General features: G+C 41.2%; 1 protein-coding gene across 3 annotated transcripts in view; it reads right to left on the bottom strand.

Annotated features, from left to right (window-relative positions):
• The window catches only part of LOC111862270 (protein phosphatase PHLPP-like protein), a 68,203-nt gene extending 43,336 nt beyond the window's left edge, over positions 1-24,867 (bottom strand). The window contains exons 1-4 of one of the 3 annotated variants that reach the window (XM_023847521.2): positions 23,396-24,867; positions 20,250-20,538; positions 16,163-16,344; positions 2,198-2,496 (exon numbers count right to left, since the gene is read on the bottom strand). In XM_023847521.2, coding sequence (XP_023703289.1) covers positions 2,198-2,496; positions 16,163-16,344; positions 20,250-20,538; positions 23,396-23,656 — 1,031 coding nt within the window. In that variant the 5' untranslated portion in view covers positions 23,657-24,867. Of the gene's footprint in view, positions 1-2,197; positions 2,497-12,870; positions 12,903-16,162; positions 16,345-20,249; positions 20,539-23,395 lie in introns of those variants that run through there. The other 2 variants (XM_033750602.1, XM_023847522.2) reach the window with 2 other exon arrangements.
• Between the last annotated feature and the right edge of the window lie 713 nt (positions 24,868-25,580).

The raw sequence follows: 25,580 nt of genomic DNA, 5'->3' as shown, positions 1-25,580 counted from the left end.
TTGTTAAAAACACAGCGTTTCAGTAGGTGGATCTGTTTCCGTCCTCAGGCAAAAAGGTGAGAAGCACCGACTCTGTGGGTTCCGTTAGAAAGAGCTAAACTCCACATTGGTCATCTTTTTACTCAGCACAACTGCACCTACGTATGCACCTGTGATAAGGATCTTCCGAAAGGAGATAACAGGAAAATTTGCGATAATTATTGTAAATTGTAAGAATTAACGCATTTTAGAACACCGGACGATGGACAAAGTCCAAAAACCCAGTAATCCCATGTGTCACGTACCGTCGTCACAACCCTTCAGAATTTAATAACCTCGGACATTCGTCCCTTTGCCAACCATGGCAACGTTTTGCGCATAGCTTGTGAGCACGTCTGCATGTACTCATATTTATTTAACGACGCTGTAAGTAGCTTTGGGAATATGGAGATGAATAATATGATTATCAATGAACACTGAACTGGAAGGAATGTGAAAGGAAGCGGTTTTGATCTAATCTGAGTTAATATCCCAGAATTTTCCTTGGGGGAGTGAGAAAACTCCCCCCCAAAAACTACAGTCGGACTATCGGTATTGCTGCCGAGGTTTGAATTAGGCACCTTCCGAATACAAGTCAGAATACCACTTTAGGCAAGTTACCCGGTACCTAGATGCAGAGAGGAAGATAATATTAAAATGGGAGGCACGCGGTAACAGAGTTGGTTGAAGTTCGCGGGTTCGATTTACGATGAGGTCATTGGATTTTTCAGTTAACTTAACCTTTCCAGCCGCACTATGGCTTTTGTTCGACTCAACCTCTAACAGAAATGAGTATCACGAATCTTCCTAGAGGGTAAAGGGCGGCCGGCGCGTAAGGCTGACAACCTTACCGCCATCTGTGAACCGATTTTCTAGAAAACGTGGGAGCTTCGACGTCCTACAACCCTATGGGACTCCAGGACCTGTTACAGGGATAGCTTTACCTTATTGCATATAGGGTTTAAGGATGCGGATTGTGTTATACTGGCTCAAGTAGGATGCAGGGAGGGCTTTTTGAACATGGCAATGGACTTTCGCGTTTCATAAAATTAGGAACTTTCTTGAAAAGCTGAGTAACTATGACGCTTGATAGAAGACCTTGTACCATGCGGGCGCCTCTAAAAATCGAAAAGGGGAGACGGACAAGCAGACGGCTCTCTGTTGCGATTCCAACGAAGGGCCAGTGAACTTCAGTCCTTGCGTGTGTTGTCCCTTGCTATGAGCGAAAGGAAACAGCAACTGCCTTGCAATCAAGCGGCGCTGTCGAAGGTTCCGGGTTCCAAATTCAGCCCAGGAACCAGTCATCCACACTTGCGTCTTTTATACCTCTCCTCAGACCCTGATGCAGATACTGGGATAGTAGCTTCCCATGTGCAATGGCCCCATTCTTCGACGCCATTTTCAATTCACCGTTCAAAATTAATCCTTTTATTTGACGCTACATAACCCACGTTACTGAGGAAGCGTCATACTCAGAAGATTCCAGTTTCGAATCTCGGCCCTGAGACTGACCATCTTGACGGTGGTTCTTCGTGGTTTTTATCAATCTGGCCTGCCCATGAGCATTCCCTTCCATGCCCTTCATCATCAGATAAGTAATCCTTACAGTCTACGATACGTAACACGCACATTTAAAAAATGTAATTAAATAAACTACATAGACTGAGGGTGTTTGAGAACAGGGTGTTGAAGAGAATATTTGGACCGAAGAGGGATGAAGTGAGAGGAGGTTGGAGAAAACTGCATAATGAGGAGCTTCATAACTTGTACTCTTCTCCAAGTATAATTAGAATGATCAACTCAAGGAGGATGAGGCTGGCAGGTCATGTAGCACGAATTGGGGAGACGAGGAATGAGTATAGGATATTGGTGGGAAAGCCTGAAGGAAAGAGACCACAGGGAAGACCAAGGTGTAAGTGGGTGGACAATATTAGAATGGATTCTAGAGAGATAGGATGGGATGATATGGATTGGATAGATCTGGCTTAGGATAGGGACCAGTGGAGGGCTCTTGTGAACACGGTGATGAATCTTCGGGTTCCATAAAATACTGGGAAATTCTTGAGTAGCTGCAGAATTGGCGGCTCCTCAAGAAGGGCTCAGCTCCATGAGTAAGTAAGTAAGTAATTAAATAAACTAGGAAAGTCGACCAGTCATTAATCAATCAATGAATCATTACCTGATGAGGCTACAGATGCCCTCTGGCAGTTCTGTGAGGGAATTGTTGGACAAGTCGAGGTGGGACAGTGAGGACAGCTGCAGCAAATCAGTTGGGAAAACCCGGAGTGCGTTGCCGGACAGGTGGAGGGATCTTAACCTGGGGAGCAGACTGAGCATCGTGAGGTTTCCGTCACCCAGCCGGTTGCGTCCCAGATGCAGCTCCTGCACGTGTACGAAAGTGGGCAGGGACTCGGGTAAGCGCTCCACACCCTCACCACTCAGGTCCAAGCGCGGAGAACCAGATTCCAGCTGCGTCGCCTGCAAAACAACTTGAGTAAGACATCGGCAAACGCGAAGAAAAGCCATATTGGGAACCTGACAGTTGCTAAGTTAGTCTTGAAATTCTCTTCATTTTATGAAACCCAATGAGTCATTGCCTTATTCCCAAGAACCCATCTTTGGACCCTGTATCGACTAAGTATAGAATTCAACCCACATCCTTACACCCTATCCCCTCATTATCCATTCCTATGTGACATTCCCATCTGTCATTATGTCTCCAGTGCAAGATTATCCTTCCAGGCTTTCTGACTAAATTATTGTATTTCTTATGTCTCCAATGCCTATTCCGTGCTTCCAGTACCCTTAAGCAAAGAATGCGCAGTGTGAAGTTCATAATGCGATTTTTCTCTGTCCTCCGTTTACTTCTTGTTTAGACCCAAATATTCCCCTTAACACTTTGTCCTCAAATATTCTCGGTCTAGATTTTTTCCGGTGAGAGATTTTATCCTGCATTCTGTCGGGCTAACAGTGAAATTATCTTAAACGGTTTAAACATGAGTTTTTGAACACATTTTCTGGCTACCTTCATACTTGGAAAATTGGCTGCCCTCACCCCCCCCCCCCCCCCACGATAAAAATCCTGGCGTGGCTCATACTGTAAATCTACTTTGCAAGAAACTCACATGTAATTATATCGGTTTTCGCAGAGAAAAAGCTATTGGTATAAGGCATTTCCCTATAGCACAAAATGTAAATACATGTATTATTCAGTGCAGAAACTTTTATTTCAAACACTTTTCGGTTTTGTTCTTATATTCTTAAATGTAAGTAAATAATAATTTATTGGTCTATAAATTGAGGCTAGCTTGAAAACAGCGGTTTTGAATCAGCAGCAATATATTTGTGTCGGCAGTAAAAGAATATTAAGCCCAATGAGGTACTAACAAACTAACAAATTACATAACTACTAAGTGACCAACCAACAAACAATTTATTAAATAACAAACTAACGAACTTCATGATACAGGACTTTCCCTGAAGAGTTCATAGTTGCTCACCTGATGAAGAAGAGCTTATTTTTATTAAAACCGAAGGTACGTCTCCGAATTAAAAAAAATTCTGGCCTGGAATCCTATTCTTTGTCAATTCCGTCTAGTCCATAATATTTTTGTAATATGATCTATTTTAATATTATTCGCCTACCTACTTCTACCAAGTAGTTTCTTCCCTACGAGTTTTCGAGTTCCATAACCAAAATGCTACATTCATGCCATTATTTTAATAAGCCTGACATTAATAGACAAAATTTGCAAATTATAAAATATATATATCATTCTACAGTCCTCTGTTATTTCATCTCCACGTTTTCAGGAATTTGTTCACAGACAGGCTCTGCTCCAAATTGCAGTATAAATTTCTATGATTTAACCTGTTCCCATTTTCTATTTGCTCCTCCGGTTCACAGCACTTGACCATATTTTCAAATGGTTTACTTAGGCCTTTATAATGATTGTCCTGTATTCTCATTAGGAACCATGAAAGCATATATACTTCTTAGTCTCGCGGTACTTAAGTGGTCTAATGCCAGTAACATCGGATCATATCCACACGTTCTGAACATACCTCGAGGGAATCCTGCTCTATGTTGTCTTCCGTAGACGTTCCAATCCGACTCTCTTCCTCCTCAGCCATGATGGCGGCGCACAATAAGGATTGTCCAGTGACAACCATCATTTAGTGCTTAACGTCTCCATTTGTGCATTGGCATAGCAGATAGACACTAATGAAACAGTACACTAGATCCCCGTTAGTATAGGCTATCGGTGCACAGTTCATCAAATGTTCGGCCATTGTATCACTACAGAACACCTCTTGATGCAGACACGGAGCTAGACGGACTGACTTGCTCCATACCGTGTCACATTATAACGCGACACGCCTGTCTTTTGTCGTCATGCTTACGGCATCACCAGCCACCTGGTAAATCTATCGTAGTCCTTATGGCACTTCCTACCTCTAGTATTCGAATCTCGAGTAAGAACTCTTGTGTTTCGAACGGGATGCCAAACGTCCTAGAATGGCAACTGGAGGTTATCATATAGCGTAGTCGGTACAGCGACTGGTTACGGGCTGGACGACGGAGGTGTCTGAGTTCAAGTGCCGATAGGGCCAAAAATTTTCTCTTCTCCACGCCGTCCAGATCAGTTCTGTGGAGCATTCAGCCTCCTATCCAATGGGCGCCGGGGGCCCTTTCTCCGGGGATAAAGCGGTCGGGGTCTGAAGCTAACCGCTCAACTCCCACATGTGCCGAGGTCAAGAAAATATGAATCTACAAGTCCATCCCTCCATACTCTTTCATGGCGTAGTGCTCAATTGGTTAAGTACAAGGACAACTTTGCCTTTTACATGTACTTTTAACTGGTTTATATGTAGAACCATATGTATTCGTTTACGTTAAAACATTACTGGTTTGAACAGTGCTCTTCAGTAGACCGTGCGTGATTTCGAAGAAAACGTGAATATCTCTATTAGTTTAACGCATTCGAAAATTTACGTTTATACGACAATATACATGCTACGACAAGGGTCGAAGGTTCAACTGCTAAGGATATGTTTTTGAACTAAATCTATTATTAGGTTATGTACTTAGCCCGTGGCTTCCATAGACCGATATTCTGAAAAAAAAAAAATAAATAAATTCCAAGACGGCTTAAAAGTTCCTTATAATTTATTCTTACGCTTCTCACTTTCTTTATATTTTTAGATTGTGGTACGTATCGCGCGCATTCATAAAACATCCACATATGAAAGTCTAAGGCATGTCATTCTCTCATTATAAAGAATAAATTGTTATTTGTAGTTATGAATAGGACCGCCAGGAGCCGATGAATTATATCTATGTGTCAGTCGGCATTGTAGTCATGAACTCCGCCTACGGCGAATTTAGATTTTTGATAGCGTTCCTAGTAAGTGAAATCTTGGCCGCGCCATAGCTCACGCGGTTAGTCGCTGGCTTCCCACCGCGGCGGCCCGGGTTCGATCCCGGGTCTGGTCAAGTGGGATTTGTGGTGGATGAATTGGGGCGGGGTAGGTTTTCTCAGAGTACTTCGGTTTCCCCTGTCAATCTTCATTCCACCAATTGCTCCACAATCACCCTCACCTATCATCTGGGGCTGGTACAATAGGCCAGAAGTGGCCGCAGTAGAAGGGTCTTAGTCCCACCCCACTAGCAATAAAAAAATAATAATATTTTAATATATTATTGTGCTTATTGTTGTAAACTTCCTTTCCAGAACATTTAAAGTTCAGGGCGTCCAAATTCTCTTAAATCGCAAATTCAAACTCTCCTTCGAATTCTGTAATGTAACAGCGGAACAATGGAAAGGTTTCCTTCGGAAGGCGCAGCTAGAGATGGAGAACCTCAGATGTTCTCGTTGAATTTTCAACGGACATCTCGCTAGAATAGGTCTAAAAGCCAGTCAATAGCAAAACATCAAATTAATGTATGCGCGCATGTGCTTTTGGTTCCCCTATTAAACTCTTCGAGATAAGCGGCTATAAACTTATAGCATTTACGTTTTATTTCGCGTTCCATAGTTTATTTAAAAACGCTTTCTCAGTTACAGACGTTATGTACTTATAACTCCGAACATGGATAAATGAAATAACCGTCAACGCAGTGCACACATATTCGTCTAACAAACCGAAAAGTTTAAGCAAACGTTGTCTGCCAGAAAGCTCATGGCAACTGTTTTCTTGGACAGAGCAGGAATGGTGATTGTGGAATTCATGCAAAAGGGGAACACAATAATGTCAGAAGTGAATTGCGAAACACCAAAAAGCTGTGTAGGGCCATTTAGGACAAAAGACGTGGAATGCTGACATACGGTGTAGTGCTCCTTCATGTCAATACGGGTCCTCATACAGCTGTTTGCAATCGAGCACTGCTGGAATATTTCAACTGGAAGTTGTTCGACCATCCTCCTTACAACCTTCATCTCACTCTGAGTGACTACCAACCAGTTTACCTACCTGAAGAACTGGTTGTGATCACAGCTCTTCAACAGTAATGAGAAGTTGATGGAAGGTGTTGAAACGTGTCTGAGTTCACAGGCGGCAGACTCTTTTGACACAGACATAAACAATGTTATGCCCCGATATGCCGAACGTCTCAATTTCAGTGGGGATTAAGTTGAGGAGTAGCTTAAGGACGCATGTGTTTTTGTATATACGTGTAATACTTTTATTCATTGCTTGTTTTGTCAACAGGTCACCGGAAGTTACCCTCCGAATAGCCCATGTATTTATATGATATTTTCGTTGAGAAGTCACAAAATCAACGTGTGTTACAGATAGAATTTATGAACAGTAGCGTGGAAAATTTATCCTATATTGATAGTGCATGTCTTCATGAAGTGGTGTTTTCCTAATGAAGCCTAGGGACAAAAGTACCTCTTTTTTGCCTCTTACGTAAACAGACCCTTTCATTTGGCGGGTCGTATTATAAAAATGATTCCTTGTCTTTAAAGCAGAAAACTTAAATATTATACCAATTGTCAATAGATTTTTCGTCAAGTGCAACAATATATATTTTGGTCACTTATTTATCTCAAAATATATATTGTTGCACTTGACGGAAAATCTATTGACAATTGGTGATTAATAGTGTAACGGACCAAAATGAAACAATTCAAAATATTAAATATTATAGTGTTACATAAAGAGTCAGTTATAATTTCGATGTTTAGCTTGCCTCAAAAGCAATGTTGTATGCGCGTGAAACCCGTTACAAGGGCGACTTGAATCACTGAACGAATGTCTCTCATCAAAAATAGAGTTGGAGGGGGGGGGGGTAAAATATAAGAGGTTTTAAATTTATTCCTGGATCGAAATTTACAAGCACATATACAATTTTTAAAACCCGTATAAGAACCTCTGGTTTGTCACGTCATATATACAATAATTTGGGCCCAAATTGTGACTGGAAAGATCGTGGGTAGTGTTTAAGGAGGGGGTGCTGTAATACGTGTTGTCGAAATTTCAGAGATATAATCGTTAGCTATGAGAAGCTTAAAGGGCACTGGGCAATCTTTATTTGAAGAAACATTTCACTGACATTTAAAATGAATTATTTTATTCCAAAAATTCTTGTTGACTAGCAAGATTAATTAAAATTATCAACAATATTCTAAAATGTCTGCAGTTTATTCCAGCGAGATTTACGTATATGTCGCGTAACACATATTGACATCTAAATTAAACAAATTAGGAAATGCATACATAGCATACTTTCATTGTTGTACTCTTAATTACGCAGAAAACCGCGAGACTTACCTAACAAAATTGTAAAATTAGGCAACCCACATTTTAAAAGTTCTTTACGCAGAGAGAATTACGGATGCCATGCCATGTTCTTCACAGGACTTATAAGAACAGTAAATGTTAGTGAAGTAAGTAGAGGTATCCCTGTAACAGGCCGTGGAGGCCCATAGGGTTGTGAGATGTTGAGGTTCCCATATTTTCTAGACAATCGATTCATAGATGGTGGTGAGACATGGATAAATGTAAGTCTTGTGAAAACGAGAAGTGATATTCTGTTGTTCCGGGGAACTTTATGTTGGATAAACTGGTAAAATAAGGCTACGAAATTTTCGCTTATAATAAAAAACATTAAATTCAAATCCAACTCTTCACTTTTAACTGTCGACTTATTCAAATTGGCGAGGAGTCTAAAATATATAATGACGGCATAAATAATCAATATTAAAATTTCACTCTTCTCTATTACTTTTTCCAAATGGCTCTTTCGGCCCATTTAGGGCCAAGGCCTACTATTCAGTTCCGTAATTTTTTTTTTCACAGACGGTAGGACTCCTTGGACGATTGATCAGCCCGTCGCTAGGCCGCTACCTACACACAGGACAACACAAACACAGAATAAATGCATACACACACCAAACATCCATGCCTTGAGTGGGATAAAAACCCACGATCCCGGCGTCAGAACGAACGAAGACAGTTCATGTCTTAGACCGCGCGGCTACTGTGACCGGCATATTCTATATTACTAGACATACTAAAAGAAACTTAAATATGTACAACTTGTTAACTGTCGTTTTGTATTAGAGCACTACAATAAAAGAGGAACATAAAACTAATTCAAACTCAGTCTAAGTCGAGTCAGGACTTTCTTCCTGTACCTTCTCATAGAGAGAAAGTCTTGTGATCACGATACATCGATCTCGAAATTCTGGCAGATTTACAGGTTCACAGGTCCCCCTCTCCCGAATGACAAAATGCCGTATCTGTAATTATGTACTGGAGTGTCTGTACATATGTATGGCTATACACCTCGCTAATGCCTGAATGCTTAAACGAAATTTATTCGTACTCGGGGTTTAAGATTTTATTCGTCATAGGTCGCTGTCCTATGAGTATGAAAGTTTTAGTTCCCCCCCCCCAAATAGGGGCCCTTCAGATGGGCATCCCCTCCCAAAAGATGACGATTTTATCGAAAAAACTCTCATGATTTTTATTAAATGTCGGTGATTAATGGAGACCATCTGTGTGCAAAGAAATGTAGAAGTGGTATCTTAAGGAAAACGAAGGCACGCGCACAAGGGCCTCAGACCCGATGTGTCGATTTTGTTGAAACGTGTTCGCTAGTAGGGCGGATTTCTTTATTGATGAGTATTCAGCAACCAACGTTCTATTTCTTTTCCAAAGTATCATAGTCAAGAATAGTTTTATATCACAAATTATTCTCAATGTTTGGTCTTCGCAAAAAAAAAATCTGGAGCTTTTGGTTTCCTGCAGATTGACCCACTGTGGCAAGAATAAAAGATTCCGACTCCGTGATCAGTTGTGGTTTACTGTGTTTTGACTATACCTAAACCTGTAAATTCGAGTAGGCGGATTTTTATGCACCATCGATACTAAGGGACTTCGTAATTTTCGGGTGTGTTCCGAAAGCAATGTTTGATTGTTCAATATACAAATTCGGAAATTTACTCATCGCGTGCCTTTCGTTAAATATCTGGAAAGGGTAAAATTTACGTAAAAATCTTCGTTTATAAAATATATATTTCATTTCTCTACATGTTTTTGTTGGAAACAGTTCCCGCTCCGATAAATACACACGTAGGTAAATTTGACGGAAAGAGATGTGAAGTGTCCCCCATGTTGGCCGATTTTAACCAAAATTACGATGTGTCGTTGGATTTTAGTAAAATTCCCCAGTATAAACTTTCATGGAAATGCATTCGGCGATTTGTCTAAGTGTCCAAAAGACTGGCACCATAAATCTTCATAGAAATGAGAATATCACCACTTTCTTCTGGATTTTAAAGCCTTGTATTTCGGTAGAAGTCCACAGACGTATCGGAAGAACACGTCGCCTCCGTTTTCACAATCGAAGTATAAGCCGAAAAATAAACCAGCGATAATCAGATGGGCCCCCAAGGTACACGACCTTACGACCCACATCATGTTCTTCAACGTTACAGTTGTGTGAAAATTTTATTGAATGTTTCTAGAAACTCTAAATAGAAATTAGTAACCATTAGTCGTTATTGAAAATTAAATATAATTTACTATGTATTTTTCCCCCTTGGCACTACGGACCCAGTGTGCCTAGGCCCACTTCCATGATCTTCTCCGTTCACTTCGGTTTTTCTAGAGCTTACACATTCGGTAGGACTCCTTGAGCGGGTGATCAGCTCGTCGCAAGGCCTCTACCTGTACACAAACACAGAAAAACGCACACACACAAACTAAACATCCATGCCCTGAGTGGGATTCTTACCCACGGTCCCGGTTTCCAAGCGAGCGAAGACAGTACATGCCTTAGACCGCTCGGCTACCGTGACCGGTTTACTATGTATTACCTGCGAAAATTAAAATATACATGTAATACTACAATTCTATCAGCTGTGTTTGTGGTTTGGAAATTAATTTTAAGTATCCCGCTCTGAAGGAGGAGCAGAAATTGAGGCTGGATTCGAGGTTCCTGCTTCTTTTTAATTTCTTATTTGGCTTGGATTTCGACCCTGATTATGGAGGCAGTACTTTCCGCCGAAATATCTGTGAACTAGCGGTGAGAAAAGGAGTAGCAGGAGGGAGAAATTACATAATGAAGATCATCACAATCTCTCGTCGCCAGATGCTATCATGATGAACAAGTTAAGGACGACGATATCGCAGTGCACGTAGGCGAGATGAAAATTGAATCATGACTTGAGTCATACAAATTGGAAGTTCCATATGGAGGACATACAGCGGATGATACAGAAGTGGGTCGTACGGAACCAGGGCGTGAATATCCGAATTAATTACTCGTACGAGTGGTTCATAATAGAATGGATAATAAGAGTTCGTAAGGACGGCTGTAGAACTTTTGGTTCTGTAAAAGCAGGAAATATCGTGACCAACTGAATAAATAAAACCCGTCCACTTTCCAAGGAAGGTCCTCTAGCACTAAGTCGGTTGCACAGTTCGGGAGCTCATCAGTATTAGCCACGCTGCTGACAATAACTGGCAATAACTGGTCACACAGTTACATTGTCTGATAGCTGTTTCTCAACTTTCGATCGTGGCAATGTTATTGCTGAAAGCATAACCGTAACGAAGTGAGCAGTAATGTTATAACTGTTTTCATGTCGTTTTTAGGCCCATTCCGTTGTTTTCATATGCTCCTCTTTACTTATTTTGTATGCAACTACTCTGCGTTTATTCGAAGCAAATGGAAGTTGTGAGACCGTGGCAAACCCCACCGCCTTACAATAGGCGATTATTTTGTGTGTGCCTACGATGCTGTGTGTGAACACCTCCACGTATGGAGGGTAAAACGTAAATTTTTCCTTATGTTAACTAAGTAAGCACTACACCATGAAAACATATTGGCGTATGGGGGAGTGGATGTATAGATCCATATTTTCTTGACCTCGGCACTAGCTGGAGGTGAGTGGTTAGCTCACTCCCGGCCTCTTTACGCATGGGGAAAGAACTCACGGTACCCATTGAATAGGAGGGTGAGTGAGTCCCAGAGCCGGCCTGGACGCAATGGAGAAGAGAAAGTTCTTGACCATACCGGGACTCGAACTCCGACCTCTCGGTCATCCAGTCCGTAACCAGTCGCTGTTAATAAGACGGAGACTGCCTGACGAGCAAGTTGAATCTCGTCGCGGAATCCCAGAAAGTCCCCTTCGTCAGTACAGGGTCAGTAACTCAGCTTGCTACGTGGTTATCTTTGTCTAGGGACCTGTTGCCTGACCGGATACACGGTCCGACTGCCAAGGGTCACGCTTCTGAGGGGGAGCTATTTAGTGGACAAGGCGTGCGGAAACAACTGCAAGCTTTCGTACTGGTGGTTTCTATCAAATCCGTGGAATAGATTTCGTTTTAAGAAGATAATACCCAAGAAATTCCCCGTGTTTTATGGAACCCGAAAATAAATTACCGTGTTTATAAGCGCTCCCACTGAACCTTATCCTAAGTTAACTGAGTCTAGTCCACACCTCACTCATTATTTTTAAAGATCCATTTCACTGGTCCAGTGATTGAGGCTAGCTCTTTCTAAGGGACCCAACAGAATAGGTGTTTTCCCTCACCTGAGGACGGAAACAGGTCCAGTTTCCGAAACGTCGTGTTTTTCTTAGTTATCCTAAAGATGGGGCGATGGATAAAGTCTGAAAACCCAATATCTCTATGAATAAATATGTCCATATCCTAATAAATAAGCGATGATTCCAACATTATTCAAATGGCAATGTGCATGAAATGTAACCACAACTTTAAATATCAGTTCGATATTTGTTCAGATCCTGAAATAATAAAAATATTTTAGTAAATTGTCGCCATACTTTTTCTGAATGTTTGAACGATGGTTGTACATTTGTTGCAATACCAAGCCGGTTTTCTTGGATTGGAGGTTTAACTAAAATATTTATTAACTAAACAGATAAATAATTAATTCCATAGCGCAAGGACTTTCTTCATCAGATGGTATTCACTTATATGATCAAGAAATCACCTGATTCCTATGATTTCGAATGATCATACAGCCCCGCTATTTGTACCTGTTTTATGCCACATATTGCACTTAACCTGTTCACCTTTAATACTATTTGCCATATAGACCTGACTTCTAAGTAGTCTTTTCCATTGAGGTCTCGGAACACAAAATGTATATGTCTACTTCGTTTCCCTCTTTCATTAGTTAAGCCCGTTGTGTAACGACGCTGTCAGTATCGAGACTACATAGCGTCGATGATACGATGATACGGAATGTTTGATGGAATCAGAATTGACAAGAGAAACCCAAGCACTCGGAGAAAACCCGCCCCAGTACCACTTCATACAGTGACATATATCTGCTTCTGAGATCTTTGAATGCATTGCTGACCATCTTACTTGTACATGTAAGCGATTGGCTGTAACCCTCATATTCATGTGCATTTCCACCGTTCAGAATTTCATGCATATGATTCTCTGCAAATCCTAGGAAATATCGGATTGGGCAGAAGGCTGGTCAACTAGATCTGAAAGTAACAAGAATAAGACTATTCTTGAAAAATAAGAGCACATAATGAATTTAAAGTATAGCCTGAAATACAAAAAAAAAAACACACACACACACACAAGAGAAAACAGGAGAAAGAATACAGACCTTCCCCATACAAATAGAATTCACATAGGCCCAACTCAACCCTACACATAGCGTCTATTGTGATGGGAAGATAGTCGACTCTCGGAAATCGGACTTCATGAGACGTTTATGGCCTGTTTTAAGGAACAAGCCCAAACTTGTCTGTAGAGTTGACTTGGCGTTTTGCTTTTATGTCGTTTATGTGCAACTTCGGTTACTATTCATTTGTCATGTTTCTTTATTAACATTACATATTTCAGCCTAACAGGCCATCTTCAGGTGTGAGGTTATTGTGATTAAAGACATCCAAATAAAACAGCTGGTTAACCCACATAACTAGAAGCAATCTGAGGCAACTACATAAGAAGAGCAGAACAGCAGTACAGTGAACAGCAGGTTCCTTAATCACAACAACCTGTTGTTCCAAACATAACAGCATTATGGTGAACAACACAACAACCTGTTGTTCCAAACATAAGAGCATTATGGTGAACAACACAACAACCTGTTGTTCCAAACATAAGAGCATTATGGTGAACAACAGGTTCCTTAATCACAACAACCTTTTGTTCCAAACATAACAGCATTATGGTGAACAACAGGTTCCTTAAACACAACAACCTGTTGTTCCAAACATAAGAGCATTATGGTGAACAACAGGTTCCTTAATCACAACAACCTGTTGTTCCAAACATAACAGCATTGTGGTGAACAACAGGTACCTTCAACACAACAGCCTGCACGCCTGATGATGTCCGGTTATGCCGAAACATGTAGTGTCAATAAAGAAAAATGACGAGTGAATAGTAACCGACGTTGCACATAGACGGCATAAAAGCCAAGCGTAAAGTCAGATCTGTGCATTGTAACAGAATGCTGCAATATAAAGTTACGAAATAATGTCTGCAAGTAAAATTATCCCTGTGACAGGGCGTGGAGGCCCATAGGGTTTTGAGAACTATAGGCTCCCACATCTTCTAGAAAATCAGCTCACAAATGGCGGTAAGGTTGTCAGCCTTACGCGCCGGCCGCCCTTTACCCCCCAGAAAGATTCTTGGCACTCTTTTCTGTTACAGGCTGAGTCGACCTAAGGGCCATATTGAGGCTGGAAGGATTTGGTAAACCGAAAAAAAAATCCACCTCATCGGGAATCGAACCCGCGACCTTCCGGCTTGTAGCATAGTGCTTCAACCCACTACGCCACCGCGTACCCCTATTGTCTGTAGAGTTTGAAAAAAATCATGACAGACTTCATTTAGTTTACCCGGTAACCTAGTGGAAACTGTAACCGAATAGAGTGCTACCGCTACACCGCCTCTTCGACCTTACAGTATCAGCTGTGTTGTTGTTAAGAGCTCCTCCTGACACAGACAAGTAATGTATGTCTCCCAATTTGACGTTTTCAAATAAGAAGTGGATACAGTTTAAATTATACTGTAAAACTGTTTTATCTAACTGTTAATATGTAATGTGACATATACGGTTTACAAAATTATTCTGAACTTCAGAGAGCGTTCCACATAAGTCGGTCAAGCGTTCAATGTGACCTTTCCACATTTAAATAAATTGTATTTAGTTTTTATTACCCAACGGAATTCCTGGTTTTTCACTGAATGATCATGAGCTTGAATTAATATTCCATCAGTTAGTGTGTTCAGTGCGTCTTAGAGTGAACAGCTGCTGATTTCTGAATGCAAGAACCAAAATCTCTCCGTTTCCTTTCATTAAAATTATATTGAAAGACGGGGAGAATTTATTTATTTATTATAGTGTGTTATAGTTAATACACAAAAATATACAAAACTATAATTTTTCCTGCGGTTCTGTATGGGTGTGCAACTTGGTCTCTGACATTAAGGGAGGAACATAGACTGAGGGTGTTTGAGAACAGGGCGCTGTGGAGAATATATGGACCGAAGAGAGAGGGAGTGACGGGAGGTTGGAGAAAACTGCACAATGAGGAGCTTCATAACTTGGACTCTTCTCCAAGTAAAATTAGAACGATCAAGTGAAGGAGGATGAGCTGGGCTGGGCATGTAGCACGAATGGGGGAGACGAGGAATTCGTATAGGATATTGGTGGGAAAGACGGAAGGAAAGAGACCACAGGGACGACAAAGGCGTAGGTGGGTGGACAATATTAGAATAGATCTTAGAGAGATAGGATGGGATGATATGAATTGGATAGATCTGGCTCAGGATAGGGACGAGTGGAGGGCTCTTGTGAACATGATAATGAACCTTCGGGTTCCATAAAATGCTGGGAAATTCTTGAGTAGCTGCAGAATTGGCGGCTCCTCAAGAAGGGCTCAGCTCCATGAGTAAGAAAGTAAGTTATAGTTAATTGTAAAACGTAGTTAGGCGCTGTATAAAAAATGTCATTAAATTAAATTTTCAATCCAAAAGCCGTCTATAGTTACTCCATAAATCACGTAACAATGTAAACGCGAGAAAGACTATACCTATGGAACACCTCTTGTTACGTTCATAGAATTACCTTGTTCCACGCTTTCCAAAATACTATAGAACAAGATATCTAAATTATATTGCGTCTTAGTTTTACTGTTGAGGGTTTTACTTTGAGAAAAGATGTAATTTTGAACCGTGTGAAAACAGGGGACAAAGAAAAATATTCGAAGAAAGCAGTCTTCTGGGATTTGGCACAGACCGCCGTGAAAGCCTCAAATCTTACAAAAATATTCGAATTTGCGTATGCTGGATTAGGTGCAGAACAGAGATAATTTCATAGTGACAAGCTTTATTAAGCATAATTATCTTCTAATATTGTTAGAAAAAAATAGAATTAAGAAAGTTGGAATGCACTGGTATGTAGCATATATAAGATACATAGACAGGCATACGTAATGTCTATAAGAAAATTTCGTGATGAACCATTCTGGAAACAAAGCGATATTTGAATATACATCATTAATATGTACCTTAAGCTAGCAGATCGTGCTTAAATGGAATGGATTGACTCAGGACAGGATGTAGTAGTTGCCTTTTGTTCCAACAGACTAGTACTACTTGAAACAAGAAACGTACGGGCGCAACTCACCTGCCTTAGCCAGTCCATCCAAAGATCTCGCTCCCAGGATTCATTGAACCCCAAGAAGATATGCCGAACCCTCTCGTTGTCGAGAGGTGCAACCCTCAACACTAGGCGCCCTGATTTAGACGGTCTGACGCCCACTTCACCCCCTGCCAGGTCCAGAACCTCAGGTTCACCGCTCACTGCACCTAGTGACAGGAAACCACAGCGTCCCAAGTTGAGTCTCTACAGGCGTTTCGTTTCATTACATAGTCACATACGTAAACGTCTTGAAATCTTATATAGGCCCTGTAACTCACATCATTGTATCAGTCACGTGTTTGTCCTTATTATGCAGTCAAAGTTTGTGTTTATTTTGTGGTAAGGTACAATAATCGACAGTTGTAATTTATCTCACTTTTTACAGTTTTTAAAATGTGCAGCTCAAAATGTGTGAGTAGGCTGTATGGGGCGAAATATATCGTACCGAAGAATGAGTAAAAAAAAATTAGCAGTTCTCAGTAGTTATATCTGAGAATTATTCGTATGTGTATATATATGAATGTGTATGTATAGATATATATTTGACGTATATACCCATTGCTAGGTAAGGACTCGGTAAACACGCCTAAACAATAGAGAAACTCTTTTCTATGGCTCCGCGCCGCGACCGTTGCTATGCAATGGTGCTGTAAACACTTCTAAAATAATAAGAGGCAGTAGAACACGGTGTTTCCATGAGGTCCGTGCAAAATGGTTATAAAGAAGAATTCAATTGAGCAGCATAGAGTGGAGAGTCGAGTTTCGAGATGGCAGCCTGCCGGGATATGAGCTTGGGAGCAGAGGAATTGAATTGAGCCGGCAATAATAGCAAGAAAGGAAGTAGCCGGTGTGAAGAAGACGTCATGTGTGATCTGAAGTTACAGTAAGACGGCTATAAATCCGTTGTCAGGATACGACTAGTGAAGACTGAGAATCCTAGTGCTTGTGCAACGGTGAACTGTAAACTGTGTAAATCAGCGATGGCGCTGTATTGCCTGTAGTCCCGAGTTGTGTGAACATATAAGGTGCAATAAATTCAATCAGCCAATCCGAAACCCTCTTATAAATCACGCGAAAACCACCCTACACGTGACAATATGGAGGACTGGTAATAAACGTCAGGCAAGCGTCATTATTAGTAAACAATTATTTGAAGAAATTAAGATGCTTATTTTATTTCATAAAATATGATTCTATATATATAGTGAAACCGGCAAGAATCACAGTCTTAACAAGTACACAATTCAGCATCAATTTCTATGCATAATTTGTATTTCTAGGCCGATAGTTTCAACCTCGAAATTTCAAACTTTCGTCATGCTTTAATATTTTAATGCACACGAAATATCAAATATGAAGACTGAGTTTGTGAATTAGTTGTCATTCGAACCTAAGCTAAATATGAACTTCACGCTACCGCGAAACGTTTTGCACTCTGCATAAAAATACAGCTTCAGGATATGCGTATTTTTAAATATGTCCAGCCTCTGAATTACGTGGCGCTATTCTTTTTCTAATTTCAGAAATTCGCACAGTAGCCATATTGCAATTACTGATTCTAAGAAGCTTAGAAATTACAAAGCGGAGTAATGCTGATAAAATTTTAATGAAAACCCTGTATTTCGCATGCTACAACCGGGGAGAGAGAGAACGCAAATCCCGATCTCTCTTTTTAAATGAAACTAATTATTTAAGGTAATTTAGATGACCCGCCACACAGCAGTGTTGGAGAAGTTGTCGCACGAGCACGGAACCTCTGATTCTTTAAAGGCATTTTAATATGTGTACATAAAAAGTAAAGTTGTTCTGTACTTAATTAATTAAATACTACACCATGAATGGGTATGGGGGAATGGTTGTATAGAACCACAGTTTCTTGACCTCGGCACTATCTGGAGGAGAGTGGTCAGCTTAACGCCCCAGCCTCTTTACCCTCGGGGAAAAAGCCTCCGGTATCCTTTGGATAAGGGGCTTATATGTGTACATAGCATTTCATTATTTGCTTTCCTACTCCGGATCCGAAAGTATTATGAAAGTCACTCTGTTACGTAGTATAAGCTACTTCCAAGTACTGATGTGGTGTCTGAAAGCTCGATCTCAGTTTTTCTTTTTCACTTATATAAATAAAATTTAATTTCTTAATTTCAGTGCTATTCCTTCTCTATAAATTATGATACCGACAAGAAAAACAAACATAAATTCTTAAAGAACTGGCATTTCTGCTAACTTATGCGCGAGATCTTCTTTACCGGGAGGAGTACTTTCCTTGGAAGTCGTTTGGCGAGAAGAGATTCTTAAAGCCAAAGATAATGTAAGGTAATTAACTAATTAAGCACTACACCATGAAGGCGTATGGGGAAAGTGGTGTATAGATTCCCGTTTTCTTGACCTCGGCACTAGTTGGAGAAGAGTGGTCAGCTTCAAGCTCAAGCCGCTTTACTCCCAGGGAAAGAGACCCCGACTCCCATTGGATAGGAGGCTGGGTGGGTCCCGCAGCCGGTCTCGACGACCGGAACTTAAACGCTGACCCCTCGGTCGTCCAGCCCGTAGCAAGGCGCTCTGCCGATTGCGCTAACCTGGCTCCCTAAAGCAAAAGATGTGTAAACATAATTCATTTCCGAAAAATGTAATGACAGTTGTTACGAAGAAGGCAATGTGAGATAGAATACAAGATATTTTGAAATTAAATAATCAAAATGATTTTTGTAGGTGTTATACTACATTTTGCCGATTGAACCTTACTGATTGTGATAGCCTTCTAACAGTACACATGCATTCCGACAATTCTGACAAGCCTGGAAGCATCGCTGAAGATTAATTTCATACAGAAATTTGACACTGCCTTTACGTTTTCCTCAATATCTTGAAATGATTCAAAATGAGACCCGATCAAGAAGATTTGTCTTGACGGAAAATGAAAGGGTCTTACAGGTTCAAAACAGGTTAGTTTCAGACTTGGCGTGCATTTCTTTGGGCCGAAAATAATTTTGTCGAAAGTGCTGTTTGGAAAAACGCATTTTCATGGTGTAGACTACATTTGTGAGGCCAGAGATTTGATTCCCACCGACAAATGCGGTTCCGTAGACGACCGGTTCACTAAATATTTCGGAAAAGAAGCCTATAACGAATACTTCCTCTGGTATTAAAGTAGCGAATCAAATTGGCTTTATTTGGTATTCTTCCCACTGAAATTGTTTAAACCACACGAGATCCTATGTTTCAACGTTTGTTCGCGCTTCATTGACCTGACATAACATTCTGTAAATGCTTTTTGGTATTTTTCTCCAGTTACAATAAGAACGTTACATACTCCCTGTCACGCACACATGTTGCCTCTGCTTCAGTGACAGGAAACAGAACGTTGTGCAAATGAACGCCTACCGCAACCATAAAAGGAAATGAATACCTAAGAGTGTTTGATACAAATATGCTAAATCGTGTAGAGACGTAAATCAAAACAAGGAGACGCCCATTTTGCCAGTTTCTGCCCAAAACTGTCATCCGCTTATTTAATTGTCAGATCTCGTACTTATATAAATGATTATTCAGGATAACCGGCCTCCAAGTGATAAATTGCACAGTGGCATGAATAGTGAGTCAGACGTGTGAATGAGACTGTTAATGGCCAATTTTAAAAGACAGTACTTTCATAGTCATGTGGAAAACCATGAAAAATAGAAAATATGATTTCCACACAGATTTCGAACCTTTTGCCTCCCAAACAGAAGGCAGCGGCTTACCCCTAAACTCTAAATACGCCTGGTAAGGTTCACCTAACGCCGGTCACGGTAGCTGAGCCGTCTAAGGGATGTACTATCTTTGCTCGCTTGGAAACCGGGATCGTGGGTTCGAATCCCACTCAGTGCATGGATCTTTAGTTTGTATGTGTGCGTTTTTCTGTGTTTGTGTGCAGATAGAGGCCTTACGACGAGCTGATCACCCGCCCAAGGAGTCCTACCGAATGTGTAAGATCTAGAAAAACTAGGCCCACTGGGGCTGTAGTGCCAAGGAAAAAAAAGGTTTCACCTAACACATTACGATTACAATTAATTCATATATCGAACTGGTTTACCTGGGTACAGGAAAAGCCTGGAATGGAGCAGAGCAATGGGTCTCCTCCGCCACTGCGGGAATACGAGGCCTTTAAGTACTAACACGGCCCCACATTTGCTGAATCCCTTGAGGTCCGGATGGGGCGTAGCGGGCCCCGTGTGGAAGCGTAGTAGATGCCTGAGTTCCGGGTCAATCCCCAGCCTCGTCCTGCGCACAGTAGTCGTGTACCCCAGCCGTTCCAGAAAGCTGTCCTGCAAGGCGAGAGGGCAATCCTCGGGCGATAGACGCTGGCTAGGTCCTCCCCCGTACTGCGAACACAAGTGACACAAGTCACTGATCAGTTCCAGAACAATACAATTAATTTCGCAATGCATGCCCTCTCTTAGCCCAGGAAAGATAAGTCTGGCCAGGGTTCGGTTCCTGGTAGACACAGAATTTTCTCTTTAACACGAAGTCTAAGTCCCTTGTACTGAGGCCACTTCTGGCTTATTGTACCAGCCCCAGATGATAGGTAAGGGTGATTGTGGAGCAATTGGTGGAATGAAGTTGGCAAGGGAAACCGAAGTACTCGGAGAAAACCTGCCCCAGCGCCACTTTGTCCACCACAAATCCCACTTGACCAGACCCGGGATCGAACTCGGGCCGCCGCGGTGGGAAGCCAGAGTGCTATGCACGGCCAACACGAAGTCTAGGTCGGCTTCCTTTCCATTTGGCACTGATTGCTGTTTGCCACAGGGTAAAACGACTATAGCGAAGCTAAGATTGCTTGGAGATGTATCTCCATTGCCCCTAGCCGCCTTTATAACTTGATGATTAACCTTATGTTCCTTCGAACTTGACTCACGTCGATTTTCAAGTGGTAATGTTTCAGCAGGTTATCACACTATAAAANATTGCCCCTAGCCGCCTTTATAACTTGATGATTAACCTTATGTTCCCTCGAACATGTTTCAGCGGGTTATCACACTATAAAGTATAAGAAAGTCCAAGATTTATAATCTTTACCTAATAAATTAAAGATAGGATGGATGGAAAGAACATGTAGCATGCAAAAGGTAAATTGTAAATGCTTCTAAGAGTTTCGTCGCATAGTCTAAATGAAGAGAAGTTCAATGGACCTGGACTCAGATTAAAAAAACATTGAACTGGATTTTAAATAAATAAGGGAAGGTAATGCGTGTCTGACTTAGAGTGGAGTCCAAAGTCAGAATTTTCTGAAAGGCAGAGAATTTCTTTTCTACTTTAGTGATTGTCAGATTTTCAGGAAGATCCGACACTATGGCTTGCAGTCAGTATGCATGCCACAACAAACAGCTTCTGAACTGAACAAATCGTCTGATGAACTATCATTGTGAAGTCATACATTCTGTGACGCCATGTTTACGCAGACTGGAACCACATTTACGAACTTCCTGCGCATGTCTCTCCTGTCTGTCACTTGATTCCACTAAAAACAACAACAAAGCAAACACCGATTAACCAAAATTGACCCAAGCTTGGTAATACCATTATGTCACTGTAGATCTCCCCTTCTTGGTGTTTTCCATATCCCTGCCATACGTCATATCAACATGGCGGCCGTGCAAATTGGTGAGGTGCAAACAATATTAGCGTTAAGCGAGGAGGAATCCAGAAATTTTGTATTGTGACAGTTCTTTATAACGTAGGCCTACGAAATTTTATTAAATTGAATGTTGATGAAACTGGACTGGACGGGACTACCAGTTACATCCGAGGAGATAATGTTCTTTATATTTACCTCCTTGGAAACCTCGAATCCGACTTCAGTTAAAATATTTTTCATGGCCAAAACATGAGATCATGGTGAGTATGTGAAATACTTCGTGTTAAGTTAAGTAGTGAACTCAACGTATGAAACTTATGTGCTGGTATGCTATAATTACTGGAGCCTACTAATTGTAAAAATAGCCCTCCAGATGTTTCTTGTCATCCGGACCATAAAATTCCCTATAAAACAAGTGAGTACCATTAATATTTGTTGTTAAAAATAAGTTCAACACTATGTACATCGGACTGTGCTTACTTCTGAGGTGGACGAAAATTTAGCGCCACTCAATATGCACGTCATTTTGGACCAGATTAACTAATTTTCTGGGATAGTCACCGGCTTTCCACCGCGGCGGCCCGAGTTCGAGCCTGGGTGAAATTATATAAGGTGTTGTACGAAGTGGCACTGGGGTAATGAGTAAGAAGGGTGAGCCATAAAAACTGGCCCTCACACCGTGACCTTCAATGATCTATTGTGCTTCCCTTTTAGATTAACCCTTTATTAATTCTACACTTCGAATGAAATGTAGGACTTTATTTATGGGGACGTCATAAAAGTCACTTGGTTCCATGAAGAACTGACCCAGGTGACGAAATCTTAAGTAAGCTATGGCCTCACAATCACATAGGATGTGTGTGGCTGATTCGTCTTCTTGTAGGCATCTTTCACAGTTTGGGTAGTCTGTCAGTCCCACTTTGAAAAGGTGGCAGTGTCCGGCAATGGGGTAGGTTTTCTTCGAATACTTCGGTATCTCCTGCCATTTCGCATTCCAACGATTGCTTCACAATCATCATCTATCATCTGAGGCTGGTACAATAGGCCAAAGAGTGGCTGTAATACTGAGTGGACTCGATCTCACCCCATGAGGGGAAAATAAAATTAATTTTTGGTATGAAGGCGCGAATACTGAATGCTGCTAATGAAGGTGACTGTAATTTGGAACCACTTTCGTCTAATTCACATCGACACTCACATTTGCATGAGAGCGAGGACCGCGCCATAGCTCAAGCGGTTAGTCACTGGCTTCCCACCGCGGCGGTCCGGGTTCGATCCCGGGTCTGGTCAAATGGAATTTGTGGTGGACAAAGTGGCGCTGGGGCGGGTTTTCTCCGAGTGCTTCGGTTTCCCCTGCCAATCTTCATTCCGTCAAATTCTCGAGCATCATAATCACCCGGGACAGGCTACAATAGGCCAATCAGTGGCCGCGTTGCCGATAGAGTACAGTGGAGATATCTTGTGACTATACGGTTATGAATCTTGGGTTCCATAAAAGGCAGGAAGTCTCTTTACCAGAAGAGAACCTATCAGCTTCTGAACGAGGATTCTTCCCCGCTGCGGGAACGATTAATACCGTAAATTACTCTGACGGCAAATACCTGCATCCAGATGGATATGTCCTCTGTGAGCACGAGGTCTCGACAGATGTCCCTCACGGTCGTGTTATGTGTAAGGAATACCAGGGTCCCCCTCGTCTCCTGCTGTTGCTGCAGCCCGCTGAACACCCTTACCCAGCCGTTGTTCCGTCCAGCTACTGGCCGCAGACCCCTCGTCGATCCGAGGCGTCTGGAACGACGCCGGCCTAAATTTGCGCCCTCATGTTTATCTGGTTTCACTTCGATCACGTCTGCTTTTACCATGGCAACACTTTCACTTATATAACTCTCCCAGTTCCTCAATTAAAGTGTACTTTCTGGCTGCTCCATCGTTCTGACTGCATGTAACATCTTGAGCAATGTTACGAAGACGCACAAATTAACGGGGAATATAACTTATTGTAACATATACATTAATTACAGTTGAGATTCTGAATAAATATTATAAAATGCCCTGTTGCAACCGAAGATGGAAGTTCAATTGCTAGACATCTGGATATCCAAAAAACAAATTACTATATTTGTTTAAGAAACAAGTTTTAAAGAACGGAGAATTGGACATTACTTGCACTTATAACGTCACAAACCGACGCTCAATGATCTGCACCTTCTTCCTTAAAATTAGTTGTTTCGACACAAATCGTTTTGATTATATGCATTTTTAATCAATAATAATCGCATCACAATACATTTTAAATCGAAGTATCTATTTTATTCTTTGTAGTGATATTCCTGTTCACATCAATTCACCACAACACACTTGCTGTCATGTATGACCGTAAAACCTGAAGAGCCCTATATTTTGCGTACGTTTAAACCGAAAATATTATGACACTCTCGATAACGAACTGACCCATACGCCAGTTGCCATGGTTATATTCGGCACTGTAGAAAACTCTGAGAGAAATATATACGTACACGGCCTGTCGGATATCCAGAGCTGACAGTTTACTTCGTTCGAGATATGTGCATCTTATCGCCTGATCAGCGTTCGTCTCACGTTCAGAACGGAATATCGAATGAGGTGTTTCAAGTTGTATAGTGGCTTCTCTGAAGAAGTTTCAAGTAGACACTAGCAGTGTTTCTGAAAAATTGGAAGCCTCCATTTCAGATATTTCATTATGGGTTTTCTAAAGTGTGAAGCAGATATTTGAAGTGTAATATTTCTGAAGAAGTGGAAGTATATTTTTTTAAATATTTCTCTGTGGATTTCCTGGAGACGTGTAATCAGTTTCATAAATATACTCGATATTTCGTGTTTTCCTTTATGGCTTTCCTGAAGAAGTGGAAGTAAGTGACACAATTATAACCGGTCACTTTCTTTTCAGTTTTTATCAGATCACTGTGATTTCATATCATATCACTATTTTATCTATAGAGAAATTTAGGTTAAGTAAAATAAAAATTAAATCGAATGTCTCCATCAAAAATAACGCGAGGCAAGTTACACTGAGTAGGATACACCAAACAATAACCGTCCAGGAGCCAGCGCTAGGTGCAACTGGCATGACCACCTGTCCGTGGGTCGCCCGCCGGATGTCAGACAGAGACAACAACATATCTCCATGGATGAATAATTCAAGGCTTTTATTTTCCACGACAGTAAAATTTTCCGTGCCGGACTTTGAAAACAAATGAACCATCTTAATATTGGAAACGTTCTTCGAAAGGCAGACGTTGCTTACAAAGTGGCCAATATGAACCATATGAACTTCTATACGCTGTTGCGGATTCCCCAGGCAAGGTGGGGAGAATGAATTGGCAATGGAAAGTTTTGTCTGTCCTTTCGTTCTTCCGCGTATTTCATACTCGAATACAGTATATGGGGTAAGATTTGTAGTTCTGTCGGCAATAGTGTTTCGCAAATTCTGTTCCGGGGAACCTCAAGGTTCCACGAAGTGAAAAGTGAGAATTCCGCGAGAGAATTCCATCACAGTACCAAAGAAGATACACTGTAAATTATTGGCATATTAGTCTTTAGGCTTTATTTCTTCTTTAAATGAAATTTGATTCTTGTTTATAAATGTTTACAACCAAACAGTATGCTGATATATTATTTATTTTATATATTTTTTACATTTATTTATTAGCCTTACTTATTCATGATCTAGGGGCATGCGGTAGCGTAGTTGGTTGGGGCACTATGCTACAAGCCGGGCGGTAGCGGGTTCGATTCCCGAAGAAGTTA

Source organism: Cryptotermes secundus, unplaced genomic scaffold (assembly GCF_002891405.2).
Source record: "Cryptotermes secundus unplaced genomic scaffold, Csec_1.0 scaffold88, whole genome shotgun sequence".
Taxonomy (NCBI): domain Eukaryota; kingdom Metazoa; phylum Arthropoda; class Insecta; order Blattodea; family Kalotermitidae; genus Cryptotermes; species Cryptotermes secundus.
Note: the sequence above shows the minus strand (reverse complement) of the source record. Positions and strands in the feature narration are given on the sequence as shown.